The sequence below is a fragment of the Grammomys surdaster genome, unplaced genomic scaffold (assembly GCF_004785775.1).
Source record: "Grammomys surdaster isolate TR1022 unplaced genomic scaffold, NIH_TR_1.0 98, whole genome shotgun sequence".
In the NCBI taxonomy this organism is placed as follows: domain Eukaryota; kingdom Metazoa; phylum Chordata; class Mammalia; order Rodentia; family Muridae; genus Grammomys; species Grammomys surdaster.
Genome location: NW_021604577.1, coordinates 13,836,494 through 13,857,047, shown reverse-complemented (window position 1 = coordinate 13,857,047; position 20,554 = coordinate 13,836,494). Strand labels below are relative to the sequence as shown.

Below are 20,554 nucleotides of genomic sequence, written 5' to 3'. Positions count from 1 at the left end.
CTGGGAACACAAAGCAGGAAGATTCTGCAAGTCTGAGGCTAACTGACCCTGTTTCAAAAGGTCAAAATAAATTAAAACTTAATCTCTATTCTTTGTTTCAGGGGGGGAACAGGGTCTCTCTACATAGCCCAGCCTGGCCTTAAGAGAACCACCTGCTTCTTAGTCTACACACTGGCTTTGTTAAAAACTTAAAAGTGTACAACTTTCTTTCTCTGACAACTCAAATGCTACCAACAGCTGTTTCAAATACTAGTCAAAATGAAAGGCATGAGTAATAAACTGTATTAAATAAAGGACAAACCCAACATTATCAAACCAAGAAGATGGCTAAGTAGGTAAAGGAACTACTGAACCTAGCAACCTGCCTTCAATTCTGGAACCTACATGATGGAAGGAAAGGCCTCTCACATACCATCCTGTGACCTCCACAAGTGTACCCACATACAGTAAATAAATGTAATTAAAAAATTCTTTAAAAAGTGCTGGAGTTGCCGGGCGGTGGTGGTGCATGCCTTTAATCCCAGCACTAGGGAGGCAGAGGCAGGCGGATTTCTGAGTTCGAGAGTTCGAGGCTAGCCTGGTCTACAGAGTGAGTTCCAGGAAAGCCAGGGCTACACAGAGAAACCCTGTCTCGAAAACAAATAAACAAACAAACAAAAAAACCCAAAACAAACAAGCAAACAAACAAAAGTGGAGTTAGGTATGATGGTGCAGTCCTTTAATCCCAGCACTCAGGAGACAACCTGGTCAACTCCTGTGCGTGGAGTTCTAGACCAGCCGGGAGAGCTGGGAGCTCAAGAGCCCAGGCTGTCACATGCCAGATGAGCACCTACAACTGAGTTCAATCTTTAGCCCTTTTACAATTATGTACTTTTTTTTTTTTTGGTTTTTCGAGACAGAGTTTCTCTGTATAGCCCTGGCTGTCCTGGAACTCACTCTGTAGACCAGGCTGGCCTTGAACTCAGAAATCCACCTACCTCTGCCTCCCAAGTGCTGGGATTAAAGGCGTGTGCCACCACCACCCAGCTCAATTATGTACTTTTAAAAAAACTTTTATTTATTTTTATTTCATGTGCACAGGTGTTTTACCTGCATGCATGTCTATGTCAGAGTGCCTAATCCCCTGGATCTGGAGTTATGGACAGATCTGAGCTGCCATGCTGGTGATGGGAATTAAGCCCAGGTCCTTGGGAAGAGCAGCCAGTGAGTGCTCTTAATTGCTGAGCCATCTCCCAGCCCAGTTATTTATTCTTATAAGTACTTTTAAAATTACATTTTCCTTTCATATTTGCATACTTTAGTTAAAAATAATACATTTACAGCCTTCAACACTGAACGTCATCATTAGCTTACCCTTCCCGCGAATTTACAAAAGAAACTTCTCTCAGTTTCTATTTAGTTGTGGTTGTTTTATTTTTTAAGACATCTTCTCTTGTGTAGCCCTGGCTATCCTGGAACTCACTCTGTAGACCAGGCTGGCCATGAACCCACAGAAATCCACCTGCCTCTGCTTCTAAGTGCTGAAACTACTTCTTCTTTTTTTTTTTTTTTTTAGATTTATTTTCTTATATATGTGAGTACACCATTGCAGTCTTCATACACACCAGAAGAGGGCATCAGATGCTATTACAGATGGTTGTGAGCCACCACGTGGTTGCTGGGAATTGAACTCAGGACCTCTATAAGAGCAATCAGTGCTCTTAACCACTGAGCCATCTCTCCAGCCCCAAAAGAAACTTCTTATGCCAGAAAAATAAGCATTTGGCCTTACGTTAATTGATATACCTAAAAATTAGAATACTTGAATATCAAACAATCTGGCCCAGGGCTCAGCTGGGGGCTTAGTGTTAAGAGAAAAGGTTATATGAAATTCAGGGTAGAGCTCACATCAGGTGGCTTCTCTGAGACATCTCACAGGCCCTGAAACTTACTGAGTATGAAAATGGTTTAAAAAAATAAAAGGTTGAGGGGCTGGAGAGATGGCTCAGCAGTTGAGAACACTGACTGCTCTTCCAGAGGTCCTGAGTTCAATTCCCAGTAACCACATGTTGGCTCACAACCATCTGTAATGGAACTCAATACCTTTTCTAGTGTGTCTGAAGACAGCTACAGTGTACTCATATACATAAAATAAATAAATTTTTAAAAAAACAAATAAATAAAAGGTTTGGATTTCAGTCTGGCTCTGATGGTGCATGCCTGTAATTTTAAGTACTAAGTAAGCAAGCAGAGACTGTACTGAGTTTGAGGCTAGCCTGAAATACAGACTAAAAAACAGAAAAAAAAAGTTTTGGGGCTGGGGATGTAGCTAAGTTTAGAGAGGCTCTAGGTTCTATTCCCTGTCCCACATTCAAACTGGGCATGGTAGCACATGCCTCTAATGACAGCAATCATGATGGGGAAAGAGCGTCAGATATCCTATACCAGCTGGGGCTGCATGGAGTTTGAGGCCAATCTGGGATACCGTGGGTTCTGTTTCAGAGAAACAAAGTTTTTGATTTTGGGCTTTTGGATTATGGAAATTCAATTTATAACTTGATCTAACTGATCCACTCAAGTTCTACTGAAACTCTACTTTGCTACTGAAATGTGGTGCTTTAAACGGCCCTGAAAAAAAATCAAAGCATTAAGACGCTCTGCTGTTAAAGGCATCGCTGGCAACTTCAGTGTGACCTCCAGGCCCCACGTGGTGGAAGGAGTTCTTTACCGCTCCCTCTAACTGTGAAGCATTAGGTGCTGGGCACCTGGGCCAGGGCAGCACTCCTTCCTCCCCCACCTTCCAAACCCTTATGAAAACAACAGACTTCCATCACGGCTTTTGTTGACACTCACATCTTGATCATATTCCAAGAAGACATGGAAATTTAAATCTTTTCTCAAAATAGGGTGCGCTGCAACACGACACAGGAAGACCTCATGCATGGCAACCGTCTTCTTAAAGATCGCCAGATACTCACTGGAAACGACACAGAATCAAGAGTAAACAATGGCAACAACTACAAAGTCACCCGTGCTCCACTCGCTGGAGCATTCTAAACGTAAAGCTAAAATGCAGGGACATAATTCATATCAACAAAGCTTTTAGTTGAACTGTTAAGTAAAGGTGTAAGCTTTATTTCTGAGAAAGTCTCATGCTGTTTTAGTATTTACTGTATCCTAATGTTAAAATCTCAACTCTTAACAAACTTTTCCATTATGTAAGTCGATGTTAGGTTGGGATATTTGTTTTTTAGGTATAATTATTTGATACAACCTTAACAACACAATTTTTATATGATTACAGCCTGAATATACAAATGCAAAAAAATCCCAAATCTCATTAATCATTTTTCAGTGTTAATATTACTTTCACACACATACACCACAGAGCAACTATTTATGACATTATACTGAAGAAATGTGTTCAAGTTATATTATCAATGAATTCAAGCAACCACAGAGCAGCACACGACAGTTCTGTTACATGTATGTATGTGTGCGTGTGCATCTATGTATAGTGGTGGTGGTGGTGAGAACCACTCAAGAAAAAAGCCTGATATTCTTGCTTCAACTTCATGCAAGAGGCCTAAGTTTTATGAGCCTGCACCACAGCAGGCCCAGTGCTGGGAGAAGTCTGACCTTTGGGAGGTGGTCACTCAGTGAAGACACAAGGAAGGGTCCAGAGGATGCGGGTGGCAGTAGGGCAAAATGCTCTGCTCTCCAGCCCCCACCCAGACCACAGAAGAGCCATGATCAGGGCCACAGGAAGCCAGAGCTTCAATAGAAATGTGTTCCTTCCGCTAGTTTCTAGCTTCTAGTCTTCTTAGACTACTGCTGCACCCAGAACTGACAGAATTCTGATGTGTCACTTTACACTTTAACAGCATCTACTTTGTTCATTTATTGCTTCGCGGTAACTCACTCAGCATTCTGAAAAGGGATTTAGTAGCACTGTGATTAGATGCTTAAAGAAAAAGCACAAAGGGAGAGATGGCCATATTGTGTTCAATGATCATCACTTAAGATCTGGAAAGGTGGCTGGCAAATCCCTCTGTTGCAGGCGGCCGGATGGGCGCTCTGGGGTATAAGACCACATGATGGCAATGCCCACTATCATAAAAACTAAAGCAAACTTCAATGCCTCCCAAAACTACAAAGTTCAAAAGAGAGTGAAACTATTTTATCAAATATGTTAAAAGTAAAAAAAAAAAATCAAAATTTCAAGGACTTAATACATTCTGAGTGTATATAAAAATAATAATTTTGTATGCATATGTTTGTGCACACGTGTTCAACTGCCAGGGAGGCCAGAAGAGGCTGTCAGATACCCCAAAGCTGGAGTTACAGTTGTAAGCCATCTGATATGCTCTGGTCCTCTGCAAGAACTGCAAGCACTCTAGCCTCTGAGCCATCTCTCCAGCCCCCTAAAAGAAATTAATGAGAAAAAAAAGAAAACACTTGTCTAACTATTCTCATTAGTGTGGTTCTAGTTGTCTTCTTTAGGTCACCTAGAGCTGGCAGAGGAAAGGAAATGTAATATACAAGCACTTTACACATTTTGATATTGTTGTTCTGAGACATGGTTTTATGTGGGCCTAGGTTGACTTTAAAATCACTATATAGATAAGGCTAGCCTTGAACTCCTGACCCTCCTGCCTTTACCACCAAAGTACTGGGATTAGAGATCCATACTGCTTTTTATTTTCCCCTATTCTGTTTGCTCTTCAAGACTGTGTCTCTCTTTGTAACAGATCTGGCTGACCTGGAACTCACTCTGTAGACCAGGCCGTAAAAGAAGACATGTGAAGAATCGCTCAGCATACTTTCTACGAGAAATGGAAGCTGTAGAGCAGATACATGCTGAGAAAACAGAGACTAGGCGAGGATGACTGAGGCCTTATAAATAATTTTTAGAAAATATATACTGTTTTAAAGTCATATTGCCTTCCTACTACTTCAGTGAGGTTTTAGACCTCAATTTTCAATTCTCAGAGTCTGTTTATTAAAATCTGATAATGGGGGCTGGAGGGATGGCTCAGTGGTTAAGAGCATGGACTGCTCTTCCAGAGGTCCTGAGTTCAATTCCCAGCAACCACATGGTGGCTCACAACCATCTGTAATGGGATCTGATGCCCTCTTCTGGTGTGTCTGAAGAGAGCAACAACGTCCTGTCACATAAAATAAATAAATAAAATCTGATAATGGAGACAATGGTATACTTTTCTTGAAGAGGCTCTCATCATGGTCATGAACAGACTGTTATGACTTACACTGGCTTTTTCAGTCACTATGGTGAAATGGGTATCAGAGTAACATAAGTAACAAAAAAACCATCACATACGCTTCCAGTTCCTGTTTCATCTTTGTGAATTCTTCCTTTGTCATTGACCCTTCCCCTTCTCCAAGCTTCTGCAGTTTTTCTCGTGAAGCGTCAAAATCAGGTCTTGGTGGTGCTGGTGGAATCTATAGCAAAACCAAATAACTAACTTTAAGGAACGATTTCATTTTTTTAAACATTTATTTGTGTATGAGTGCACGTACACACTCATCCCAGCATGTGTAGTGATCAGAGAACAGCCTGCAGGACCGAGGTCTCCTCTTCTACCATGTGAGACCCTGGGTCAGACTCAGGCCTTCAGGGCTTGGTGGCAGACTCTACCTGACAACCATCCCACCAACCCCATTCCATTTCTTTCAGTACTGTGCCACAGTATCTGAGGATGGTGGCTCCAGCACTCAGGAGACTGAGTAGGATGGCTGCAAATTTGAGGCCAACCTAATATTTCTGAGTACAGCTTCATTACAAGAGAAGCCCTGACTCAGACAGAATACAGCACTGTGTTGATAATGCCAAAGTATACAGTGTGAACTGAACACCAGAGATGCCAAAGTCAGATTAGAAAACACCTCCAGTTCTAGAAATCAAGATCTGTGGGTTCTACTGGTGGTGGTGGTACAAACCTTCAATCCCAGCCCTCGGGAGGAAGAAGTAGGCTGATCTCTGAGTTCGAGGCCAGCCTGGCTGGCTTACAGAGTGAGCTATATAGAGTAAAATCCAATCTTGAAAAACCAAACCCTCTTGCCTCACCCCTCCAAGTGGCCAGCCCCCATCATACACTGTCAATTTGTTTGTTTTAGGGCAGTCCTCAGAGGGTAGAGAGATGTTTGGGGCAGAAGCCCTGCAGCACTGAAAGGCTGGTCATGGGGCAGGCATACACCTTTGAGCCCAGCACTCAAGGAGCTAGTGTTCTTTATACAGCAAACCAAAGGGCAGCCTTGGCTGCATAAGATTGTGCCTCTAAGACAGTGGTCATGCCCTGAGAAGCAGATCAGTGTCTTGCTTGGCCATCAGAGAAGCTGATGGGAACAAACACAGACAGCCACAACTGGACCCTGTACAGAGAGTCAGAGACCTCAGGACACCCAGGCCTAAATGGACGTCTCTACCAAACCTGCCTTCTCAGGGCTTTGAAGAAGTCACCAAGGAGGCAAGGCCTTCACTCCTTCTAGACACAACAGGTCTGATGCATATACGAACTTCCAGACTGGCAGTATGTACAGGGCCAGCACAGGTCTATAAGCTAGACAGGATCCCAGCAAAGAGAGGAGGAAATAGACACACGCTCCCATCCCTCTCCAAGAAGCTATCTTCAATTGATAATCTCTCTCAAAGGAAAATTAGTTTTCCCCAATAGAGTCTCACTGGGTATAAAAATTACACTTAAGGGTAGGCCCCACTGCAGCAGCAAATGGCCAACACCAATGAACTCGATAGTATTTTTTATAGATTTTTTTTTAAATAACAATGTTTTGTCAGGGCATTTTTTAAAAAAAGATTTATTTATTTATTTTATTTATGAATATACTGTAGCTGTCTTCAGACACACCAGAAGAGGGCATCAGATCTCATTACAGATGGTTGTGAGCCACCATGTGGTTGCTGGGATTTGAACTCAGGACCTCTGGAAGAGCAGTCAGTGCTCTTAACTGCTGAGCCATCTCTCCAGCCCCTTGTCTGGGCATTTTTAACCCTACCAGTCTTTCACTTATATATTCTGGTTTCCAATCTGTGTGTGTTTGTGTGCATGTGTGCTTCTCATGCCCCTCTGTATTTGTTTTATTTGCCTGTTTTCTAAACAGGAAGGTGTGGAGGTGGAAGGGTGTGGGGATGGATGGGTGGGGAGTTGGGGAGAATATGGGAGGCAATGAAGGAAGGGGAACCATGATTAGAATATATTGCATAAAAAAAAAAATCTATTTTCAATCTTAAAAAAGCACAAATAAGCTGGGTGGTGGAGGCGCACGCCTTTAATCCCAGCACTTGGGAGGCAGAGGCAGGCGGATTTCTGAGTTCGAAGGCAGCCTGGTCTACAGAGTGAGTTCCAGGACAGCCAGGGCTACACAGAGAAACCCTGTCTCAAAATAAATAAATAAATAAATAAATAAATAGATAAATATGCATTGAATTTTTTTAATTAAAAAACATTCAAGAGGCATTCATGTTTTGCCTCTGACTATGTCTGCACACCACATGTGTGTCTAGTGTTCACCGAGGCCAGAAAAAGGCATAGGATCCCTGCAGCTCCCAGATAATTGTGAGCTGCCATGGGAGCACTGGGAACTGAACTTGGGTCTCTGCAAGAGCAGCAAGTGCTCGTAACTGTTGAACCATCTCTCCAGTCCCCCTAAGTTAAAAAACAAAACAAACAACAACAAACTGCTCCGAGAAAAGGGTCAGAGTCAGACGGCATCAGATACAGTTCAGGATATACACACTAAACAGCTCCGATGCCATGTCGAGCAGTGACTATAAAGGTAACCGAGACAGTCTTAACCGATGAGAAGTAGCCTCCTGGTAGAGAAAGCAGGAAGAAAGGCACCATCGCATGAGGCGTTGGGAGAAGAGACAGGATTAGAATGCAAAAAGAAGGCATTATTGCTTGTTCACCAAAATCCTCACATCAAGGGGGTGCTGGTCTCAGGACGGAGACATAATGAAGTCATGAGGACCTCAGAGAATTCACAAATGTCAACAGCTGCGGAAGAATAACCACTTACTCTTTATCACAATGTCTTCAGGAACCTTCTAACCTTTAAGTACCTGTCCACTCAGAGCCCCAAGTCCAGAAAACATTTCCTCATTAATTACCTACTCCAATACTAACAGTAACTATCCAAGTTCAGAAGGGTTCTTGTCTATAATCCTAGAACTTTACAGGCAGCATCAAGACTGCTGCAGGTTCAATGTCAGCCTGGACTACATAGTGAGTTCCAGACCAGGAAGGGGCTGGGCAACATAGTATAACTCTAATTTGAAAAAATCCCAAAGAATTCAAGATCAAGTAAGAACAGACTTGACAGCCCAGGATAAAAGGTGGAAAGTTGGCCTGGCGGTGGTGGGCCACGCCTTAAATCCCAGCACTTGGGAGGCAGAGGGGCAGGCGGATTTCTGAGTTCAAGGCCAGCCTGGTCTACAGAATGAGTTCCAGGACAGCCAAGAAACTGTCTCGAAAAACCAAAAGGTGGAAAGCCAATGCCCCACAGCTACCATTTTATAAATCACATCAGCTACTAAAAATGCTGAACGAAACCATAGAAGGTTCGAAAATGCTCTTAGAAAATGAAAACTCGTTCGAGGCCAGCCTGGTCTACAGAGTGAGTTCCAGGACAGCCAGGGCTACACAGAGAAACCCTGTCTGGAAAAACAAAAAGAAAGAAAGAAAGAAAGAAAGAAAGAAAGAAAGAAAGAAAGAAAGAAAGAAAGAAAGAAAGAAAGAAAGAAAGGAAAATGAAAACTCAACTCAGGCTGGAGAGACACTTAGCAGTAAAGACATCAGTGTCTTGCAGAGGACCCAAGCCAAGATCAGTTCCTGATTCTGTCAGGTGGCTCACACCCACCTGTAAGTCCAGCTCTAGGGATATCAGATGTCTCTGGCACAGGCACCTGCACTCGAAAGCACACACCCACACACAGATACACATATACATCATTAAAAATAAACTAAGAGCTGGAGAGATGGCTCAGCAGTTTGGTACTATTCTATAGGACCTGAGTTTGGTTCCTAGCACCCATGTCAGGCTTACAACTATGTCAGATTACAACTTACTGTAACTCAAATTCTAGGTCTCTCTTCTGGCCTCTGAGGGTACTTGCACACACAACACCTGGATACTTGCACATTAACACCCTCAATACTTATACTTACGATGTAACCTGCATAGTCTTCATTTTCAACAAAGGAGTCATGAAGCCAGATAAATTCCTCATGTTGTCGAACGACTGAAAATTCATTTTGCTTAAAATTTGGCAATGAACTCTGTAAAGACAGCAATTTTCTTGAATAAAAATTAAATTATCCTCTGATCTTTGAAAAACAAGTTAATAGGCACTTATATATTGCAGTGCTATCATCCCTTAAGATTTACGTTTTAGCTGGGTGTGGGGCACTCACTTCAAATCCCAGCAGGCCAGAGGCACAGGCAGACAGACCTAGGAGTTGGGGTGAGCCCAGTTCACACAGTGAGTTCCTGGACAGCAAATCATTAAATACGTAACTTCTCCTGCAGCCTGGTCTACATAGGCAGTTCCCACACATACTATTTCAAAGAAACACTTTACAGATAAAAAGTAACTTCCAGTCAACATATTACACAAGTAACAGCCTTTCTAAAGTAACGGAAACTACAAAGGCCTCCTTACCTTGGTGTGAACGGTGAATTTGACTTTATCCCTCTCGCTGAGAGCGTCTGAGATGTCCACTTGCAGAGCTGCATCGCTCTGGAGATCTACGTTTATTGCTTTAAGCTAAAAAAGAGACAATAACATAAAGAAAAATGTCCCTATTTTATCTGTGTGTGCGTGCAAACATGTGCGCCACGTGCATGGAGGAGCCCAAGAGGGTTACAAGAGGGTGGAGGACCCTCTTTGAACTGCATTACTGGCAGCTATGTGGCCTTAACCAAGCAGTCATCTTTTCAGTCTTTTTTTTTTTTTTAAAGTTTCTTTTTTAAAAGACAGACAGGTTGGCCTCAAACCTGTGATCCTCCACCCTCTGCCTCCCAAGGGCTGGAATGAAAGGTATATGTATTACCAAACCTGGTTCTATGTACTTTTAAGTAATTTCATTCTTCTTCCGACAAGACAACACAAAAACAGAGACCAGACTCTCCTGTGGTCCTAGCACACAAGAGGCTCAGGCAGAATGGTGAATACAAGACCAGCTAGACCCCATCTTAATCTCCACTGCCAAAAATGTAGGGGCTCTCTTTCCTTTTTGTTGTTGTTGTTTTTTTTTTTTTTAACTCATGTTCAAGCCACTTTTAAAATAATTACTGTGGCAGGCTGACTAATGGCTCCCAAAAGGAATCTATATCCAAATCCCCACAGTCTGTAAATGGGCCTTATGTGGCCAAAAGGATTTTGCAGATGTGATTCACTTAAGAGTTTTCCAGAGGTCATCCTGGTGAACCTTGACTCTTACTTATTTTGATTTTATTTATTTTATGTATGAGTACACTGCAGCTGTCTTCAGACACACCAGAAGAGGGCATCAGATCCCATTACAGATGGTTGTGAGCCACCATGTGGTTGCGGGGAATTGAACTCAGAACCTTTGGAAGGGCAGTCAGTGCTCTTAAGCACTGAGCCATCTCTCCAGCCTGCACTCTGCTGTAAGTCTTCAAGGACAAACAACTTTGCGTGGTGGTCCTTACACTCTGAAGAAGCAGGTGGAGCTCTGTCAGTTAGAGGCAGCCTGATCTACAGATCAAGTTTCAAGCCAGCCAAGGCTATATGGTTTTGAGATCCTGTCTCAAAACCAGAACTAATCCAACTGAGAGAAGGCAACATGACTGCAACGCTCAGAACAATGCTGCCCCCTTAAGATTGCTGGCAGCTACTCCTAAGTTGAAAGAAAAAGAATAAGACCTTACAGGGCTCTGGAGGGAAGATACTGGCTCTGGGGCAGTCGTGCTGATTTCTAACTGCTGTCCTCTAGAATTATGAAAATTGCTGTTGTGTTAGCCTATTTGAGGTGCTTTGTTGCAACGCCCAAAGCAAACTAGTCTAGTACATTAATCGTATAGTTTTGAGGATAACTTTACCTTTCTTTATTCTATTCTTTGTGCAGGCATGCATAAGCTGGGGGGGGGGGGGCGTGGTGGGGTGTCCCAGCTGATCCTGGCATGTGGTAAACATGGGCTCTACTGCAGAGTGGCACCCCCAGCTCACGTTTCCCATCTGCTCTGTTTTCATTGCCCACATTAGCATTTCCTAAACACAACTGATAAGAATCCACTTGGCCCCAGCAGCTGTTTGGTGCACTCTGCAATCCCTGATAGGAGGTGCATCAGGAGAGAAAGTGCGGCTGGCTTAGGTTACATAATGAGCAGTGGGCCAGCCTGAGCTGTATGCCAGGACTCTGTCTCAGAAAACAAGATTACTCCAGATAAAAGTTTTTTTCTCCAACTTCCTCATCTTTCTATAACAAATACAATGCCCTCCCCCTTTATCGAAGGCACATTTGGCTTTTCCTTGTTTGTTATCTGAGATAAGGCTTCACTTTACAGCCCTGGTTGACCTTGAATTCAAGGGTTTCTGAGGGCTAGGATTTACAGGTTCAAGGGAATTAAAGGCACTCACCAGTATGCCCCAAAAGACATTTGTCGTTTTGATTCTTCTATCTTTATAAACATCCCCGTGTCACATAATGAACTTTCATTTAGTCCAGTGGTTCTCAACCTTCCTAATGCTGCCACCCTTTAATACAGATCCTCATGTTGTGGTGACCCTCAACCGTAACATTATTTCCGTTGCTACTTCAGAACTATAATTTTCCTGATGTTATGAATCATAATGTAACTACCTATGTTTTCCAATTGTCTTAGGCAACCCCTCTAAAATGCTGTTTGACCTCCAAAGGGGTTAAAACCTACAGGTTAAGAATTGCTGATTTTCAGCCAGGCGGTGGTGGCGCACGCCTTTCATCCCAGCACTTGGGAGGCAGAGGCAGGCGGATTTCTGAGTTCGAGAGTTCGAGGCTAGCCTGGTCTACAGAGTGAGTTCCAGGACAGCCAGCGCTATACAGAGAAACCCTGTCTTGAAAAACCAAAAAAAATAAAAAAATAAAAAAAATAAAAATCACGTCACAAAATTCCAAACTGAGATGAGGAGAGATTTCTTTCACTTTCAGAGTTCTTTTGCATCCCTTTAACAAACTTTACTTTTCTGGCTTTAGTTCTTGTGTGTGGCTTATGAACATGTAGGGAGGTGCATGGGCTATGTGCTACTAAAGGCAAGTGTCTATGTCAAGTGTCACCTTCTGTCACGCAGTAACATACAAACATACATACTACACACACACACACACTTTTTTGAGATAAAGTATCAACTGTGTAGCCTTGGCCATACTAGAACTAGCAAACAGATCAGCTAGCCTGTCCCATATGACACCACACCCAACAGATCCTATCTTTTGAGACAGTGTCTCTCATCAAGCCTGAAGCTGACAGTTCAGTTGGTCACCCACCTCCAGGACCTGCCTGTACTCATGTTCCCAGTATTGGAACCTTAAGTATATGCTGCCATGTCCGACTTTCTTTTTCGGCTGACTCTGGGGGTCTGAACTAAGAACTTCATGACAGTACAGCAAGCACTTTACCCAGTAAACTCTCTCTCTTCAGCCTGTTGTTATTTTTTTTAAGATTATTCTTATGTGCACTGGAGTTTTACCTACACTGTGTAGAGGTCCTTTAGAACTGGAGTTACAGATAGGTGTGAGCTACCGTGGAGGTGCTGGGAATTGAACTTGGGTCCTTTGGAAAAGCAGCCAGTGCTCTTAACTGCTAAGCCATCTCTCCAGCCCTAAGACCTAGCTCTTAGCTTTTTAACTTTGCTACTTCTCTTTTGTACACCTTATTAAAGCATATTAGACACTTTGCATAGTACCTTAAGAGTTATTAATTCAATCTACCGTGTCTTTTTCACTGTTTTAAAAGCTGAGTTCACCACCCTGTTCTAAAAACAAAATGTAGCGGTGGTAGATATATGTCTTTAATCCTAGCACTCAGGAAGCAGCAGCAGGCAGATCTCAAGTTCAAGGCCAATCTAGTCCAGAGAAACCCCCTGTCTTAAAAAAAAAAAAAAAATAGACATAAAAGATTATTTTGACAGTAAGTTGCATTCACATTACATATGCATAAGACTTTTTCAAGACCTGTTTTAGTTTTTCTTTCTTTCTTTCTTTTTTTTTTGGTTTTTCAAGACAGGGTTTCTCTGTATAGTTCTAGCTATCCTGGAACTCAGGCTGGCCTCGGAACTCATAAATCAGCCTGCCTCTGCCTCCCAAGTCCTGGGATTAAAGGCGTGTGCCACGACTGCCCGGCTTCAAGACCTGTTTATAATAACCAAGATACACAACGGAGAAGCCAGTCTCTAAAATGGAATCTCTCTTCTCTTCTTCCTTATCTCAGGTGGTACTGTACCACATCAGCACAAAATTCCACTGAATGTTAACTTGCTATATATTGTTTCAGTGAATTTTTTTCTTTTGAAGCAGAGTTTCTCTGTGCAGCCCTGGCTGTCCTGAACTCTCTTTATACACCAGACTGTTCTTGTCCTCACAGAGATCTGCCTGCCCCTGCTTTCAAATTAAAGGTGTGTATCACCACCGCTGGGTGTTCTGTGAATATGTTTGTATTTTAACACACTTGAAATAGATCTTTCAGTTAACTATACGTCTTTGTACTACACACACAAAAAAAATTTCAATCACCTTTACTTAGACATCATAAAACATTGTAAATTTAATGTCCGTCACATAAATTATACAGATTTCTCAAGTAGACTGTTTTCCATTCTGTGGGGGAAAAGCCAGTAACTTTAGACGTTTTTAATAAGGAAAAGACTTAATGTAGACATCCTATGATCACTGACATTTAATCAAATTTCTGCAACTAGTGAGTTCAGTTTGAGGAAATTTCTAACTAGACTTCAACTGGTTTAATCTTTATTTGGTCCAATAAACTTTGTACTTCAGAGACAGAGTAGGTTAAGCATTTGTGTTGTTCTTCATAAGACAAAGACTGTTAAACGTTAAACAACAAAAAGTACAGTATCATTAAAAATAACTTAAAAGGCCAGGGAAGTGGTGCACACTTTTAATTCCAGGGCTGGAGGCAGCTCCTGGCAAATCTTTCGGAATTTGAGGCCAGCCTGGTCTACATAGCAAGCTTTGTCTCAAAAAAATACATACAAATAAATAAAATAAAATTTAAAGATCTTGGGCAGGAGAGATGGAGGAGCCATTTTAAGAATACTTGCACCGGGCAGTGGTGGCGCACGCCTTTAATCCCAGCACTTGGGAGGCAGAGGTAGGTGGATTTCTGAGTTCAAGGCCAACCTGATCTACAGAGTAAGTTCCAGGACAGAGAAACCCTGTCTCGAAACCAAAAAACAAAAAAAACACTTTGCTATTTTTCCAGAGAATAGAGGACAAAAATTTGATTTATAGCACCCACATGGTGGCTCAAAACTACTGATGACTCTTCCAGCTCCAGAGGATCTAACACCTTCTTCTGGCTTCCAAGGGTACCTGCACTGCAGGTGCTTGTGAAAACACATACACACACACTAAAAAAAAAAAAAACTTCTGGTGGTGGTGCATGCGTTTAATCCCAGCACTTGGAAGGCAGAGGCAGGCAGATTTCTGAGTCTGAGGTCTACAGAGTGAGTTCCAGGACAACCAGGACTACACAGAGAAATCCTGTCTGAAAAAAGATGCTGACCAGTTGCTGGGTGGTTAATATTTAGACAAAAAGACACTTTCAGGGTGAGGAGACAGCTCAGTAGGTAGACGAGTTCGGTGTCAAGCCTGACGACCTGAGTCTGATACCTGGAACCCACATACTGAAAGGAGAGAGTCGACCTTAACAAGCTGTCACATACATGTGTGCTGACACAAGATAAATATTAAAAATTAATCAGTTTCTTTTGCTAGAAAAGCAATAGGATTAGTAAATGTGTAGAGATGGCTGAGGAGGGAGAAAAATAACAATTATTGTAATCTCCTGTTGATTTCTTGTTTCTGTTTTGCCTTCAGTAACCTGTTCCTTATAGACTCACTGCTACAATCTCATTACACTAGATGCTATTCCTGAATTCAAAAAGGTTTTCACTTCAAAAAGCCAAAATCACTAGAGCAACCCTCCGGGCATTCAACATCTCACCTGGCATCATCTCTAATCCACTATGACTCTGGCCCACTGAGGTTCTGCTATCTCTAGAACATACAAGAAGCAACCTGCCACTTCATAAGTTTTTGCACCATACCACAAGGGAACACAATGCTTTTTTGTTTGTTTGTTTGTTTGTTTTTTTGTTTTTTCGAGACAGGGTTTCTCTGTCCTGGAATTTACTCTGTAGACCAGGCTGCCTCTGCCTCCCAAGTGCTGGGATTAAAGGCGTGTGCCACCACGTGCCCACCAATGCTTTGTACTGTAAGTAAAACAAATCCCAGCCCTCAGGAGAATTGACAACAAAAACTAAATAAAACTAGGATGACCATGGTGGACATGCCTTTAATCACAGCACTCCAAAGACAGAGGAAAGCAGGTCTCTTGAGTTAGAGGCAGCCTGGTGAGTGAGACCTTGTCTCAAAAACAAAGTTATTTTTATTTAAAGAGGGCTGGGTAACTAAATTCACCGTGGCAACAAGAAGGCTAGGAGTCCAGAAACTGGAGCTCAATCGTGTCTGACTACAGCTCCTACTAGCTGTATATGAGCACAACCAGTGCTTTAATCTTTCTGAATCTGTGTAAATGTGTAAACACTGGACAGGCACACAAATAATGCAAATATTTGTTCTAGAAATTTCCAGTCAAAGAAAATGTGAGGAGCCCCTTACAGCACTGAACTGCATATACCAGGTAGACAAAGTGCAGAGGCGCTTCAAAGACAAACAGAGCTTGTGTGGAGTGGGAGAGGTATGGACCGGCAAGCTCAAAGGGTTGTCAACAGTGATAAATAGAGCATAAGATATCTGGACTTGGGCTGGAGAGATGGCTCAGCAGTTAAGACAACTGACTGCTCTTCCAGAGGTCCTGAGTTCAATTCCCAGCAACCACATGGTGGCTCAAAACCATCTGTAATGGGGACTGGTGCCCTTTTCTGGTGTGTCTGAGGACAGCTACAGTGTACTCATATACATAAAATGAATAAATAAATAAATAAATAAATAAATCTTTAAAAAAAAGATATCTGGACTTTATGCCAAAGAAATAGGGTACAGGGAAGTCCTTCGGGGAAGTGAAGTGATTTAATGATTTTAATAATGAAACAGTGAGAAACAAGGAGGGAGAACAGAAATCAGAAGGACAGAGAGCAGCAGTAAGCTCTGCTTCATGCCAGAGAAACACCAAGGCTGCAGGAGGGAGACAGGGAAGGCCCCTGAGATGCCAACGGACGAACGTACTTGCCACGTGTGCTGGTTTTTGTCAACAGAGATTAGGAGTCACTGGAAAAGAACAAACTTAACTGAGGAACTGACTTTATCAGACTAGCCCACTGTAAGGATCGCCACCCTACTCAGGTGAGCCTAGGTTAAGGAGAGCAGCTGAACAGGCCTGCAAGCAGCACTCCTCCATAGCTCTGCTTCAGTTCCTGCCCTAAGCTCCTGCCCTGGCTTCCCTCACTGATGGATTACATAACCTGTAAGCCAAGTGAAGCCTTCCCTTCCCAGGACGGTTCTGATCAGTGTTGTATCACAAGAGAAAGCAAACCGGAACACCACTCACCAGTGAGAGCCTGATGACCCACCCCTGGAACCTATGTAAGGTGCAAAGAACCAACCTTGCGAAGCTGTCCTCTGACTTCCACACTTCCAATTAACAATAAATAAAAGTTTTACAAATTTTTAAAAGATACAGCAAATATTTCCAAGATGAAATTAAGCTGGCCTCCTGAGGACTGTTCCGATCTGAAGATCTGTGTATGACTGAATGTTCTTTGCACAGCTGGAGTATGACAACACTAGGACGGGGAGTTCACAAGATGCAGTCACCCCACCCACTACAGCTGTTTTTAAACAGCATGCCAGTTAGAACTGAAAGCACATGCTAAGAGAACTAGGCCACCACTCTGACATGCATTGCACATCAAAACACAGTACACCCGGTCCAAGGACTCATCTGTTTATTAAACGATGCTACTGTCCTTCATTTCTGTGTGTGGCTCCTGAAGAGGTGGAGCTGAAGGAAACAAGGCTTAGCCTATAGCTGTGATGCTGTTGAGGGTCTGTTTTGTTTTTAACTTTTTGGGAGTAGGGGAGCACACAAAGATAGGGCCTCACACTCTTAGCCCAGCCATCCCTCTGCCTCAGTTCTCTCAAGAACACGGATTACTGGTATATGTCACCAAATACACTACACTATTTTTAAGCCTTCTTTTTAGTCACCATAAAACATTTTCTTTTTGTCCTCAGAGCCTGTCCCGATAAAAATACCCTGATGAAACTCTACGTCTGTTTTAAAAGATTTCTTTAAAATACTGGCTTTACTTTTACCTACTCATGATTCTACATGCCTGTGTTATTTCTGATTCTTTAATGTCTCTTTTTGCAACCAAGATCAAACACTCACTTTATACTTTCTCTCAGACTCCTTTTCAAAAGCTGGATGTGATGGTGCTCACAGGCAGTCCCAGTACTTGGGAGGGGGAGGCAGGAAAACCAGGGCTTGGGGGCTACACAGGGAGCCCTATCTGAGAACAAAACAAAGGAAAGAGGGGTGGGGGCGGAGAAGAAAGGCTGGTGCGATGGCTCAGTGGGTGAAGGAGTCTGAGAACATGACTTGTCACACAGTAGGAAAGAGCCAACACCTGCTAACGGTCCTTTGACCTCACATGTGCATCCCCCAAACAAAATAAACAAATACAATGTGAGGGGGAAGGGGAGAGACCCTTTTCTATAGTCTGAGCAAAAAGATCTAAAGCAGTGGTTCTCAGCCTTCCTAATGCCACCACCCTTTTACACAGAGGTTCATGCTATGAACTCCAACCAAAGTTATCTTTGCCGCTACTTCATAACTGTAACTTTGCTACTGTTATGGATCATAATGTAAATACCTGTTTTCTGATGGTCTTAGGCGGCTTTCTGAGAGAACGGCTCTTTCCTGACCCTCATGCTTAAGTCTGTATTAAATATCTTTATTAAACCCCAGCCTTGGCCTGCAAGATGGCTCAGTAAGTAAAGTGCTCGCTAACAACCCGAATTCAATCCCAGAACCCGTGATTAAGTGGAAGGAGAGAGCCAACTCTTCAAAGCGGTTTTCTGCAATTGACTACATGTATGACAGGAAAGCAGAAAGGGGAGTATTTGGAGGAAGGAAACGGATCAGCAGTAATATCTGCCCCTCTGTGCTACTAACTTTTAAAAACTCTGCTTTGGGGGCTGGTGAGATGACTTCAGTAGTTAGAGCACACTGCTCTTACAGACCTGAATTCAGTCCCCAGCATCCACACAGACAGCTCTCAACCACCTGTAATGGCAGCTTCTGGGATGTGACACCACCGCCTGGCCTCTACAGGCACCGGCACACAGATGCACCTACCCACCACACAGACAAAGAATTAATCTCTCTTTTTTTTTTTTCTTTTTTTCTTTTGGTTTTTCGAGACAGGGTTTCTCTGTGTAACCCTGGCTGTCCTGGAACTCACTCTGTAGACCAGGCTGGCCTCGAACTCAGAAATCCGCCTGTCTCTGCCTCCCAAGTGCTGGGATTAAAGGCATGGGCCACCACTGCCCGGCAAGAATTAATCTCTTACCAACAACAATATCCTACAGTGTTTATCAGCTATCCCAAACCCACTAATGCCTGCATCTCTCACATTATTTAAGATGGATAAGTAAAAGCAAAATAGAAAACAAAGGACAACTAGGCTGGGTGGCATGCACCTATCACCCACACTTGGGAGGCAGGAAAAATGCCTTGTACAAGAAAACTTATCTCAAAACAAAACAAATGAAGTTTGAGCAACCGGTTAAATGGTAAAATGGTGACCATGAAACTTTAGCTTAGCGACAGTCATACATCAGTAGCAGTATTTTTCAATCCTGCACCTGTACAAGTTGCTACATGCATTGCTACCCTTCACTAAGACAAATGGAGCGCTGAGGGGGGTGGGGTTGGGGGTATGAAGTGAGAGGAAGAAATGAAATGATGGAATGAGACCTTTAAACACAGGACAGGAAGAGGGGAAGGGGAGGGAGTGGTCAAGGAATACAAACTTTCAGCTTTAAGTTCTGGCTACTTAATGTACAGCGGAGTTATTAATAATAATGTATACTCGAAACTCTGTTGAGAGTAGACCAAGTTAAGTGTTCTCCTCAAAAAGAAAATGAAGGTACCTGAGTGAGGTCCTGAGTGAGGTCTATGCTAATTAACTTGACAATGGTAATTATTTCGCAATCTCTACACTCCTCAAAACATCACGCTGGACAGCTTTATATAAATTATTATTCTGTAAGTCATACCTTAAGAGAGCTAGAGATGGCAAACAATACTGAGAGAACCCTGAAAAGGATGGGGGTTGAGGGATATACTAGAAAAAGTAAAGCTACGGAAGGCTATCAGTTCTTTGCAAAATCTTTTAGGGCACAACTGAGATTTGCTGATTCCAAAAAAAAAAAAAAAAAAAAATCATTACAAAAGAGTAAATTTAGACCAAATCCATACCATTCAGCAGAGAAAGGAGAAACGAGGTTCCAGAAAGCCACAGAAAGATTTTTGACGGTACCACCGGGAAGGTGTGAAAATGGGTTTCCTGGCCCAGAGAGTCAAGGATGGAGGGGTCCCAACCCGGCCACCACCTTCGCCACCCCACCTGCAGCGGGGCCTGGGAAAAGCAAGCTCAGCACGGGGTTGGATCGCCCGCCCAAGAGAAAGCGGCCACGGGACCGGCGGAACCGAGGAGCGCCGGACCCCCGGGAAGAAGGGCTGCAGAAGGGCGGGGCGCGCGCCGCGGAGGTCGGAAGGGCGACGCAGGGCGGCCGCGCAGCCCGGGACCCCTCCTCGGTCCGCGGCGGGGGAGGGACCGAGGGTCCTAGGCGACACAAGACACAACTTACTCCGCGGTCTTCCTCCGAGAGGAAGTCGGGGCCGTCATCCAGGCCTTCCTGCGGGGTCGGCGGGCCCAGCACACCGAAGGGGAGGAAGGGAAGGGGGAGACACAAAGAGAGACATTAGCGCCCAGCCCGCGCCGTCCCCGCGCCCGCCGCCCCCACCGCGCGCCCCGAGTTCGGCGCCGCCGTGAACACCCACCATCATGGCTGCTTCGAGTCCAGGGCTCGCGCAGACGCACAAGCAAGGCCACGAACCGAGCGGGCCGCGCGGGTGGGGCCGAGGGCGGAGCCGAGCGTCGGCCCCGCCCCCTGCCCACTCCTGGAGGGGGAGCTGTCCCTGAAGGGGAAAGGACGCCGGATCCTTTCTGTCAGGTAAGAGCCCAGAGGTCGACCTAGAGCAATAGTCGCTGCTCACTGCTGGCGAGCTCAGGCTTGGGAAGGCCCCAGGGCCACCGGGAGAA

General features: G+C 43.7%; 1 protein-coding gene across 1 annotated transcript in view; it reads right to left on the bottom strand.

Annotated features, from left to right (window-relative positions):
• Snx6 (sorting nexin 6) overlaps positions 1-20,340 on the bottom strand; it is a 38,184-nt gene extending 17,844 nt beyond the window's left edge. The window contains exons 1-6 of the mRNA XM_028781795.1: positions 20,293-20,340; positions 20,100-20,147; positions 9,680-9,784; positions 9,186-9,296; positions 5,321-5,442; positions 2,833-2,956 (exon numbers count right to left, since the gene is read on the bottom strand). Of these exons, the coding sequence (XP_028637628.1) occupies positions 2,833-2,956; positions 5,321-5,442; positions 9,186-9,296; positions 9,680-9,784; positions 20,100-20,147; positions 20,293-20,298 (516 nt within the window). The 5' untranslated portion in view covers positions 20,299-20,340. The remainder of the gene's footprint in view (positions 1-2,832; positions 2,957-5,320; positions 5,443-9,185; positions 9,297-9,679; positions 9,785-20,099; positions 20,148-20,292) is intronic.
• Between the last annotated feature and the right edge of the window lie 214 nt (positions 20,341-20,554).